The following is a 12,424-nucleotide window of genomic DNA, read 5'->3' as shown; positions in this document are numbered from 1 at the left end:
TCAATGACAACGGTAAGCCACCACGTGCCTTGTTCTGTCTTACCTCTAAAGACAAGATCGAGGTAATGAGATGGATGAAAAAAATTAAATTTCCCGATGGTTATGATGCGGACTTGAAAAGAGCTGTGAATTTGAAAACAGGAAAACTAACTGGGTTAAAGAGCCATGACTTCCATATATTAATGGAGAGGATTATCCCTGTCATGTTTCGTGGTTATATGCCCGACGCCATGTGGAAAGCAATAGCTGAGCTAAGTTATTTCTACAGGCAGATCTGTGCCAAAGAAATAAGTAAGAATATGATGGAGAAGTTGGAGAAAGAAATACCAGTGTTGTTATGCAAACTAGAAAAAATATTCCCACCTGGATTCTTCAATCCGATGGAGCATCTACTTATTCACATTCCATATGAGGCAAAGGTTGGTGGACCTGTACAATATAGGTGGATGTATCACATTGAACGTGCACTCAAAAACCTGCGAGGCATGGTTCGAAATAAGGCTAGAGTAGAAGGATGCATCGCTGAAGCTTTTTTGCTAAAGGAGGTTTCATACTTCATGAGTGTGTATTTCGCAGAGGAACATAATGTATATGCTGCTACCATGCGATACAATGTCAATGAGGAACCTCCTATCAGTGATCTCAACATTTTCCAATGGAGAGGCACAAGTACTAGTAAGGGCACGTTCTACCACCTTAGCATGGATGAAAGAATGTCTGCATTGCTATACATGTACTCTAATATGGAAGAGATGGATCCATATTTCATGTAAGTCTTTATTTTACCTCTTAATTTCTTTGCCAAAGGAGCCATATTTAATTACTTATTTGTCATATAGTAAGTTCGACGAGGAAAATTGGACTTATTCCCATCAGCCTACAAGCAAACAACTAGATATGATGCGACGACATGGGAGGCAAGGAAGACCTAATTTTGTTGACTGGTTTCGGGAGCATGTAAACTCTTTATATTCCTTACTTTGATGTCATTTAGCCTTTTACACGAGGTAGTCATTTTAACTGTATATTATTTGTAGTGCACAAAGACTCCTAACATACACGAGGACTTGAGACAGCTATCTTATGGGACGGTGACTTGCAGAACCTTTGGTCGATACGATGTGAATGACTTTCGTTTTCGTTCAGACCAATTTGAAAAGTCTCGTCCTCGTGCAGCCACACGTAACACTGGAGTTCTGACTAGGGCACTCGATGCACTCAGAAGAGAAACTAATTATTATGGCATCATTCAAAACATCCTAGAGTTAAATTTTGCAGGGAACAAAACTTTAAAATTAGTATTCTTTCTATGTGATTGGTTTGACAGCAATAATGGGATTAGACAAAGTCAATATGGCATAACTAAAGTAAAGCACAAGGAACGACTTCGAGACCATGATAATTTTATCCTTGCCCACCAGTGCGAGCAGGTCTACTATATGTCGTACCCAAATCCGAAGTTTAAAGCATGGTGGGTAGTTCACAAGGTGAACCCTAGGGAACGTTTACATACTCCTTGCACTGCTGGTTATCAATTCGAAGACGAACATACCGATGATGTTTATCAAGAAGAAGAATTGCCAACCACTTTTACTATCGATGAGGGTGTTGCACTGAACTCACTAGTCGGAGACCGTAACGATGTCGCTGCTGATGAGTGTGTTGCACCGAAACGAAAACGAAATCCAAGGAACAAAAAAGCCACATTTCGAGCTTTGGATCGAAGAAGACTCCTTGATCGTGATTCCGATGAATTTTGATGTGTAATGCATACTTTAATTTTATGTGATGTATCATTTGATTTTTTATTAATTCACTTAATTTTTTGGAGCTAATACCTTTAATGTTTTTCTATTGAACAGGATGAGTGGTAGGAAAACAAAGCGCACTGCTAGGGGGTTTCTTAATGCGGCTAGCAGGATACTCCCTAGTGCACGTTCCCTTTTCCAAGGGAGTTCTTCTAGCCAGAGCAGACAGGAGGCATTGCTGAGACACGCCCGACCAGAACTGCGTGATACACCTATCGCTCTACAATGTAGTAATGATGTAAATGTTTATTTAATTGATCTTATTTGTCAGTCACTTATATATAAATGTGTCTTACATGTCTCTATTTCATGTCCATAGGAAGAGGAGGACGAGGAGGAGGTGCAACATCATGAGGAGGAGGTGCAGGCCCACGAGGAGGAGGAGGAGGAGGAGGTGGAGGCCCATGAGGAGGAGGAGGTCGCGGGCATAGATGCTGAGGCGGATGACGATACCACCGAGGCTCCTGTCGTTCGACGAAGGGGCACTCGGAAGGGCCACTTTGTCCTACCTCCGTCAGCGCCTGCACAGTCTGAAGCTCGGGTACTGATCATCCCTGTTGGTGATAGGTACTCACGTTTGGCCACTTTGTTCTTACTTATTTTTTTATTGTACACTATATATATGACATGACTTACCTTGTTTTTTTTGTCATGCAGCCAATGGGATGACACGTCTTTCGATGGTCGAGGTCACCATAGACAGGTTAATCAAGTCTTAGGTAACCTCTGTCGTCTACATAATCCAGGAATTGTCACCGACCCGAAAGGTATGGTGGTTCCTTGCACTAGCTGGGCGCACTTCGCACTAGCTCCACATGCTACATATGGAACAGCTCAAGGCCCGTCAAGCACGACTTTTGGGTAAGAGTAATGTTTCAAACTAACATTTATTAGCTGTTTTCAAACTAAATTTATTTTCGATGTTGGACAGAGATGCTATCGTGTCGAACCTGAGGCTCAAGAGCATGCAGACCGAGTATTAGAGAAAAATGCGAAGAAGGTGTGCAGGGATGCATTTTCCAATGCTCGTCTACAGGTTGTGAACGCGTACATAAAGCGACGAGGTCATTCTATCAACAACTTTCGACAATATTCGGATGTCTACTTGACTGTAGACCAGTACATGGAGGTAAAAATCTAATTTAGCAGCTCCTTCTGATGTGAATGTAATTTTCAGCTAACGCATTAGATGCAGGTAACTCTTCCATGGATGGAACACCGGTCGCAGGCTTACAAGGCTTTGTGTGAGATATGGGCTTCGCCCGAGTGGATTGAGAAGTCTAACAGGAATCGACATAGGCAGCGCCATCAGCAGGACGAGGACGATGATGAGGTCGTAGTCAACCATACCTATGGGGCTGATGGACACATTCGGTTGGCGAAGCGAATGGTGAGTATGTAGTATTCTGTTTTACTCAGAAATGAAACCGGATTAAACTCATATATTTGCAGGAGGCTCAAAATGGAGTTGTCCCGAGCCCAATCGATGTTTATAGGAGAGGGCATAGAGCAAAAAACAGTGAAATCTCCGATGAGATGTGTAGTCAAGCGATCGTTGAGCGTATGGTTAGTTGTTGTTAGGATTAATGTTTTCTTGCCATATAGCTATAAATTACATGTGTGCTGAACCTTCATATTGTATTGCAGGAGACATACGGGTAGGAGATGGTTAGGAAGTATGGAGAAGACTACAATTGACGAGGAGCGCCTACCATCGACGCTGAAGTTGTGCATTCTATTGGAGGCAAGGCACATTCTATTGGATTACATGCTCCACCACCTCCACCTCCACCTCAGGTGCTTCAATTTAGTTAAGACTTTTGTTTGTATCAACCTTTCAAATCTTTACTAAACTTGATTTTGTAGGGATCCGGGGTCATGGGCCACAACACGCCACCATCGGTGATACCAGCACCAGTAGGAGCTTATGCAGGGGAGGGAGCTACTCCAGGAGAGGTTAGTTTGACAAACAATTTGTTTGAATAATGGTCATGCATGTAATCACTGCCGTTATTAATGTCTTCTTTTTTTCTTTAGAATCCAAACCCGTTACACGACTTCGTCAACGAGTTTTTCGCTTCTGGAGGTAGTGGTCACAACTCCAACGACCCTGATATATGATGGTGTTAGTTTTGTGCCGAATTGTGCGTTCTAATGGACTATTTATAAAGTTTATGTTGTATGGACTGTTTGTGAACTCGGATGTTGTAATGGACTCCAATTTTATGTTGTGGACTATTTGTGGATTGTGGATTTAATGTTTATGTATTGTGGATGTTGTATGGACTGTCATTTTATATTGTGATTATATTGTTGATGAATTTGTTGTTATTTTTTGCATTTTTTCAAAAAAAAAATTGTGGATTTTCGGCGGGCGTTAATTTTCGGCGGCCAAAAGGTGGGCCGCCGAAAGTTGACTATTTTCGGCGGCTACCTGGCAGCCGCCGAAATTAACCATTTACTTTCGGTGGCTTTTTTCTGGCCGCCGAAAATAAGTTATTTTCGGCGGCTGAACTCTAGCCGCCGAAAATAAGCCTAAGGCCACCAAAAATAGCTTATTTTTGGTGGCAACGACTTTATTTTCGGCGGTTCCTGACCGCCGAAAATGACTGTAGCCCTTGTAGTGTATCGGCTAGTAACGTCATCTCTCCTTGTTCGTTAGTCATGTAATCTTATATTGCTGACCCATCCGATCAAGGCAGCCCTATAGCGTACGTGTCGGTACAGTGATCCGCACTATTGTATGTCCCTAGCTCTAATAGGTCCGAGTTGACAGCATAGTGTCGCCCCCCTAGTGGTGGTGCATACCTCCAAAGTGGGTATGGCACAATGGAGGGCCTCCATATTCTATGGTTGTTCTGTTGTAATGGAGGGCCTCCATATTTTATGGTTGTTCTGTTGTGTCTTTTTACGTTCCTGTATGAATGAGGGGAGGGCCAGAGGAGGATGTGGGAGTCTACGATAAATTATACTCCCTCCGTTTCTTTTTATTAGTCGCTGGATAGTGTAATTTTGCACTATCCAGCGACTAATAAAAAGAAACGGAGGGAGTAGTATTTATTAAGGACACAAGTGGTTTTATAGCTCTTAGAGCAACTCCAACAACTTATATAAAATCTTAGGTAAATATATAATTTTGTAGTGGAGTTTTTAAAATAGAAAACTTTCTTTGGCTGAGATTAACTAACGAACTATCTAAAATATGTATACAAACTGTCACCGCCAGTATCTTTGCATGGGCCGCGCGCGGGTGATGGTTAGTGAACGAAATTGGCTAGGGAGAAGCGATGCCGAGCCAGACGTATATTAGATACAATTTTTAAGGCAACTTCTTTTTTTTAACCGAGCGCATATCATTTAACTAGCCTATCGGAGCTGCTCTTAGATACTAGAGATGATACTATTTATCGAGAACACTATATATCAGAAACACACTATTCATTATTTAGGACACACCACATCAACACACTAAAAATGTTTAACGAGCCTGTTAGAGCTGCTCTTAGATTCTAAGATACTAGTAGGCCTGCTAATAGCAAAAAAAACCAATCCACTCCCACCCATACCCAAATCTAATTACTTTGATATCCATCCCACACCCAACCAAAAATACTAGAGGGAAGTTAAACCCAACCCATCCAATAACATTATTGATCCCAAATCAACCCGTAATTTGGTGGAAACCCATGGAAAACCCGTGGATTTAGCTTATTGTCTCACATTAAGCCAACTGCATACACATTTTAAAAATCACATTTTAAAGCAGTAAATTAATTCAAATGAAAAAGTTTTCAACTACAAATTTGTATAACTCATCATGATGTACATTTTATATTTTAAACATTTCTTCATATGATAAACTAAAAATAAATTTGTTCATAAAACCTATATCTCTCTCATAGTTTATGAAACTACGAGAGATATGTATAAAATTTGTGCATATTGTTAGAACTATCATGTGAGATGAACAAATGATCAAACAACCAAAATAAACTTTGTAGATCTTGAAAAGTTATAGAAGTTTGTAGTTGACAACTTTTTCATTTGAAGTCATATTGTCAACGAAAACTATGCCTGAATTTAAAAAATTTAAAATTTGAATTTTGAAAACAACCTCGAAAGAAAAAACCACCAACATGAAAGTTGTAGGTATTGAAGAGTTATGAAACTTTGTAGTTGACAATGTTTTGGTTTGAAATCATCTTGCCATACAAAACTATGTTTGAATTTTGAATTTTAAAATTTTCAAACTACCTCGGATGGAAAAACCACCAAAATAAAAGTTGTAGGTCTTGAAATGTTATGAAACTTTGTAATTGTCAACTTTTTTATTTGAAATCATCTTATCATTGAAAAATTTATCATTGAAAAATTCGTGTGAAGTTTTCAAATTTAAAATTCAAATTTTGTAAACGGTCTCGGATGTAGAAACTATTAAAATAGAATTTGTAGATATCAAAAAGTTATACAACTTTATAGTTGGTCACATTTTTAAATAAAATGGTACTGATAAAATGGTATAGTATAGTATGTTGTGTGTGACTAAAGAAATCAAAGACTTTTCTAAACCTGAAATAAAATGGTACTGATTAAGGTGGTAGTCTGATTGGTGAATACCCATGAAAACCCATACCTATACAAATCCATCTATACCCATGGGTATCCACCATTTTGACCCGCAATATAAAATAAACCCACCCAACCCAACCCGTTAATAATTAAAACCCATCATAACCCACCAAAACAAAACCATTTCTTAAACCCACCTAAAATACTCATTTACACCCATCCCATTTGCAGGCCTAGATACTAGAAATGATACTATTTATATATCAGAAACACACTAAATAATGAATAGTTACTCATTATTTAGGACACACCATATCAACACACTAAGGGCTTGTTCGGTTAGCTCTCAATCCATGTGGATTGAGTGGGATTGGATGGGTTTGAATCCCAAACAAGTCAAACTTCTTCTTAATTTTTTCCAATTTCATCCAATCCATATGTATTGGGAATAACCGAACAAGGGCTAAAAATGTTTTAACGAGCCTATTGGAGCTGCTCTTAGATTAGATAATAGAAATGATACTATTTATTGAGGACACTATCTATCAGAAACACACTAAAAATGTTATTCATTATTTAGGACACAGCACATCAACACACTAAACATGTTATTCATTATTTAGGACACACCACATCAATTAAAATTTGAAATTTTCAATTTGGCTGTCCGCAATATTCCTCCTAAAATAGATTTTTTTCCCTGAAATAGAATTTTTTTTTATCGACGTAGTATGCCGCAGATAGTACAAGAGCTAAAGCCACTCTTTTGTCAGTATGTCACAGATAATTTGCCCATCATGTTAAAAGTTTATAGGGGTATGTCACAGATAATTTCCCCATCATCATGTTGAAAGTCAATAGAATGCCCCGGTGATTACGCGGCCCACCAGGAGATATGACTAAGCAGCGTGTAAATTATAGTAAAACCGTTATACGGCTAACAGTAAAGTAGGGCATAAGTTGTAATGACAATGCAAGTGAATGCATGAATGCAACGCTCCCAAGTTATCGTACTGAAGCGTAAGAGCGACGGTACCCGAACGATTGGGTGACAGAACTATCAGCCAATCCTCGGAAATCGAGCGGCACGGCACGGCCGGCGGCTCAGAATATGCCGGAGAGCACGTTGGCGGCCGTGGAGAGCGCGGCGCCGGTGATGGCGCACTGCACGACCTGCTCGTGCGACGCGTGCTCCGACGTGAGCGCGACCGCGGCGCCCGTGATGGCGCCAGCCACGGCGCTGTTCCTCCAGTCGTGCGTCCCGCGCACCCCCGCGAGGCCGTAGGTGAGGCCGGAGTGCACCCCAGCCGCGAGCCCTGCACGATGCATGACGCCCAGATCAGAGTCAGATCAAGCGGCGGCCAGCTGCCAGCGGGTAGTAAAAATGCTCATTGGTTCGAGTACTCATGCTGTATGGAAAGTGTTACCCCACTGTAACGACTCTTTGCTCACGCTTTTCACCTGTGACGGGAATGAAAGAAACAAAAATCACAAACAACAATTACAAGATCTGGTGGGCTGATTTTGTAGCCAGGTGGCGTACCATGGCCTCTGCCGACTTGATGCTGCTACTGTTCGTCCCTGCCAACACGAGATCAAATTAAAGCTCGCTTATTTAGACGAGGTTACAAAGTAACAATCGGCTGGAACAATCAGAGACGTTTACCATTGAGCTCCGGGAACGAGCGTTTCCTTGCGCCGGTCGCGCCGGACACAGATCCTCCCTCGCCTGCAGTTGGTCACAGCAAGTCAAAAAAAAAAAAAAACAGAGCCAAGTAGCGCAACAGCTTGCTGTTACCTTCAGTCGCCATGAAGTACGATTCCCTGGCGACCGCCTGCACTGCGCCGATCTGCGGAGACACACGGGATCAGGAGGCAGTAGTGGAAGGAACCGGCCGACCTGAGTTGTTCGGGAGCGGCGTGCTGCCTTACCCCCGCGGCCTTGGCGAAGCTCTCGGCGACGCGGTTCAGGAGCGGGTGACCGAGGTCCAGCATCCAGTTCTTCGTCTCTAAACTACCGCGCACCTCGTCCGCGAGCGCCCGCGCCTGCGTGTCCACGCCGCTGTTCATCTCCCCCCCAGCTCTGCTCTTCGCCCTCCACTCTTGTCTCTTGAAGATAGCCGAAGCCGTGAAGTTTGGTGGGTGGTGACTAAGCGGCGGCGCCAGTCCGTAACTCCGTATACAACAGATCGGCGTTCTACTGGGTCCTTGGCCTCCTGGGGAAGAACTGGAGAGGACACGTACGCATGCTTTGCCAGCACGTGTCCGTGCGGAGTGCGGTATTTACTCGTGGCACTCTTCTGGACCGTGCGCGGCGACTTCATGGTTCTTTGACACCTGCTGAGACCCGTGTAGAGATGTCAATGGGGACCTGATACCCGATAACCCGTGGGGAATTCCCCTATTAGGGTACGGGTATGGGACAAAAATTGTCCCATAGGTATGGATATGGGACAAAATCTCTACCCATTGGGTAAACGGGTATGGGTTTGGGAAACAATAATCCGAACCCGATTACTCATAGGTATTTCATACGTGTACACCTGTCCTGTTTGTATGAATGAGTTGAGGCCGAGTCGGCCATCAAACCCGGCAGACTCCATTTCTTATATTGGTCCCAAGTACTGATTTCTTTTCTGATGGATGGATGAATGGATAATGGTTCATGGATGAGTGCTTGCCTATGTGGTGATGTATGAAATCTGGATAGTTTGTGCTAGATGTTAGTACCTAGTTATTCCTTAATTGGGGATGGGGACCCATTGGGGACCCGAAACCCGAATGGGGATGGGTATGGGATGAGTTTTGTACCCATGATGGGTATGGGTATGGGTATGGGGATGTATCAAACATGATGGGGATGAGTCTGGGATGCTATAACCCGATGGGGAATTACCCATTGACATCTCTAGACCCGTGCATACTAGTGTACTCCCTGTGCAATGGCTGCTGTGCTGTCCAGCGCAGCGGTGCTATAAGTCTACAAGTCCAGCAGCCGGATGAGCGTAATATTCACTTATTTTGAGGACTCGACAAATTTTGAATCTAACGAAATTTATAGAATAAGTGTTGTACTAAGAGCCTGTTTGGTTTGATGCCTAACTTGCCATACTTTGTCTAACTTTTTTATATAAGGTTAGTTTTTTAATTCGAACGACTAACTTTAAGCAAAGTATGACATATTTAGCCACGAACCAAACAACCCCTAAATTTTACTATTACTAGGAATGTGCCCGTGCGATGCCACGGAACACAAATTACGACCCTCTAATGGACTTAGGGCACTGGCGACGAGCGACGTGAGTACAATAGTGACGGTAAAATCTGTGATTAAACATAGATACAGAACGGTATAAATATGTCTACCCAAATAGATTGAAATGGAATCGCACAAATAATTTCTAAAGAGTAAATATATAATGCTTAATCATAAGCTGGACTTGACGTTGTTGGGTATCCACTCCACAAAGTAGGACGAGTTCTTGTTCTGGACATTAATCATTTGCTCATCAACCTCCTTAGTGCTCATCTTGCCACGGAACATGGCAGAGGCTGTGAGACAGCGACCCACACATCATGGCAGAGGCTGACCCACGGAACATGGCAGATGCTGTGGAACATGGCAGAGGCGTGGGTTAGCAACACACATCATGTTCTTGGCATCCCACATCTGCTGGGTTAGCTCAGAGACGGTGAGCGCATGCTACTGCTGCGAGCCACGCGAGGTGAGTGGCGCAAAGCCGATCATGAAGAAGTAGAGCCGAGGGAACGAGATCAGGTTGACTGCAAGCTTGTGCATGTCATAGTTCAGCTGTCCTAGGAAGCAGAGGCAGCAAGTGACACCGCTCATCGTTGCACTGATCAAGTGGTTCAAGTCTCCAACTGTTCAGAAAAAAACTGTCAAAAGTATTCAAAAATTTCAAAAATACTAAATGACAACATGATTTCTGTAAACACTAAGAAGCAAATTCATTGTTTGAAATCTAGTACAGATCAAATGCCAGCTTGTTTTTTTTATTTCGACAGCAAGTGACACCGCTCATCGTTGCACTGATCAAGTGGTTCAAGTCTCCAACTGTTCAGAAACAAACTGTCAGAAGTATTCAAGAATTTCAAAACACTAAATGACAACATGATTTATGTAAACACTAAGAAGCGAAATCATTGATTGAAATCTGGTACAGATCAAATGCCAGCTTGTTTTTTATTTCGGCAGCCATGTGTATATAATCTGCTAACAATACGAATAAATAAAAGCTCAATGAAATTATTGAGCAAAAATATATTGTGGCAAAGCCATCATAGGAATATAAATCTTCTGACAATGCATATCGCAAAGAACACATTTTGAAAACAGGAAAATTAAACTTGAGCTTAAATCAACTTACAGCTAGGGGTCGTCAGCTTCAGAGTTCGGAAGCAAATGTCATAAAGTGCTTCGTTGTCAAGAACCATGCATTCATCAGCGTTCTCAACCAGCCGATGGACAGACATGGTTGTATTGTATGGCTCAACAACAGTGTCTGACACCTCGGGCGAGGGAAAGACAGAAAATGTCAGCATCATCCGATCAGGGTACTCCTCTCCGATCTTTGAAATGAGAAGCATGCCCATTCCAGATCCAGTGCCTCCTCCAAGGGAATGACAGACTTGAAAGCCTGATTACAGCAAGTTAAGAAAATTAGTGAGACTAAGGACACCTGAATGTTACCATCATAGTAAACCTGTGCACAAACAAAATAGAGACAACCTAAATGTGTTCTCTCACAAAAGAGTAGGGCAATGTGTGGTCCAATATCACATAATAAAATACCTATTGAGGGTGTCAATCACATATCCCTCACGACACTTTTGATGTCTTTCAGATATGAAATCAATCAAACAACATACATGGGTCAGACTATAAACAATATGTGTAGAAAACCTAATCCTTGTCGATGCAGTCCATTTGTCACAAAATATACTTATCACTACTCACTCCACAGGAGTTTCGGCGAACAGCTAGTGTGCGCCCACGCTGCAAAGGCAAATGACCTGATCGTAATCAATCAATCCAGTGCTTTCATCCAATCTGTAAGGCATTGTCTCAAAAAATATTGAAGTTGCAGATATCTTCTTAGTGTCAGTATGCAAACAGTAGGTAGAACTTTTGAGCTATATGAGTATCTAGAGCATCATATCTGAATGTTACTAAGAATTTATGGGAAAATGTCACTCATTTGCAGATAGTACGTATGCATAACATAATCAAGCATCCAGGCAGAACTTAATTTTGCATAGCAGGTGCCAGTGCAATAATGGAACAGCCATAAAGAAATCCAAACAAACCACAGAGACAGAAAGGAAATAAAGGCAACAGAGAAGGAAACATCCATGATTGTGTGCAGCATCAAAATAAAAATAGTTGGAGGTACAAGGAAACTCCAGACCCATGTACCTGGTAACCATGAGAAAGATGTCCACCGTGAGGAAGATCCAAAGCCATGATCCTTTCATGTGGCTTCAAGAGTGCAGTGTATACATAGAAGCATGTATGCTAAGGGTTAGTTTTTGCATGTTCACGAGCTGGTAGACATAGAAGCATGTATGCTAAGGGTTAGTTTTTGCATCTGAGAAAACAAACCTATGACCAGCATGCTGAAAGAAAAGCCCGGCTGGGACATTAGAATTTTTCTTCTTCCCCACCTGCCATTACAAACACTTCTATTAGTCAGGCCAGAGAAATAAATGAGAAATCACAAGCAATTGAACCCAATCACCTTCACCGATGTTGTGCATGGTTCCTTCAGAAAAGACAAGATAGTTCAGTGTATGAGTGGTTACCTTCTCATGATCCCACACGTTTAAGAAACCATCTTCTGCAGAACTTCCAAAAACAGATGCTCTGTCAGGTGACCACTGAAATCTAAAAGAGAGAATTATGGCCAAAAAAAGGTAAAAAAAAACAGCATAGAAAGCAGCCACATCCACATAAAGAGAAAATAACAGCAAAAATATTATCCTGACATGTCTGAACACAAAGAACAACAGCTTTATGGCCTTCAAAT

The 12,424-nt window shown here is 42.0% G+C and overlaps 1 protein-coding gene and 1 pseudogene across 1 annotated transcript; both read right to left on the bottom strand.

Moving 5' to 3' along the window:
• Positions 1-6,787: 6,787 nt before the first annotated feature.
• LOC109943294 (tubulin beta-1 chain-like) lies at positions 6,788-11,030 on the bottom strand (annotated as a pseudogene).
• On the bottom strand, positions 7,274-8,658 carry LOC100274762 (uncharacterized). Its single transcript, NM_001352623.1, has 6 exons — positions 8,310-8,658; positions 8,176-8,227; positions 8,044-8,106; positions 7,921-7,958; positions 7,805-7,838; positions 7,274-7,693 (listed from the first exon to the last, which is right to left on the bottom strand). The coding sequence occupies exons 1-6, from the start codon at positions 8,445-8,447 to the stop codon at positions 7,482-7,484; spliced, it is 537 nt and encodes a 178-aa protein (NP_001339552.1). The 5' UTR covers positions 8,448-8,658; the 3' UTR covers positions 7,274-7,481.
• Positions 11,031-12,424: the final 1,394 nt, after the last annotated feature.

Source organism: Zea mays, chromosome 1 (genome assembly GCF_902167145.1).
Source record: "Zea mays cultivar B73 chromosome 1, Zm-B73-REFERENCE-NAM-5.0, whole genome shotgun sequence".
NCBI classification, from domain to species: Eukaryota; Viridiplantae; Streptophyta; class Magnoliopsida; order Poales; family Poaceae; genus Zea; species Zea mays.
Note: the sequence above shows the minus strand (reverse complement) of the source record. Positions and strands in the feature narration are given on the sequence as shown.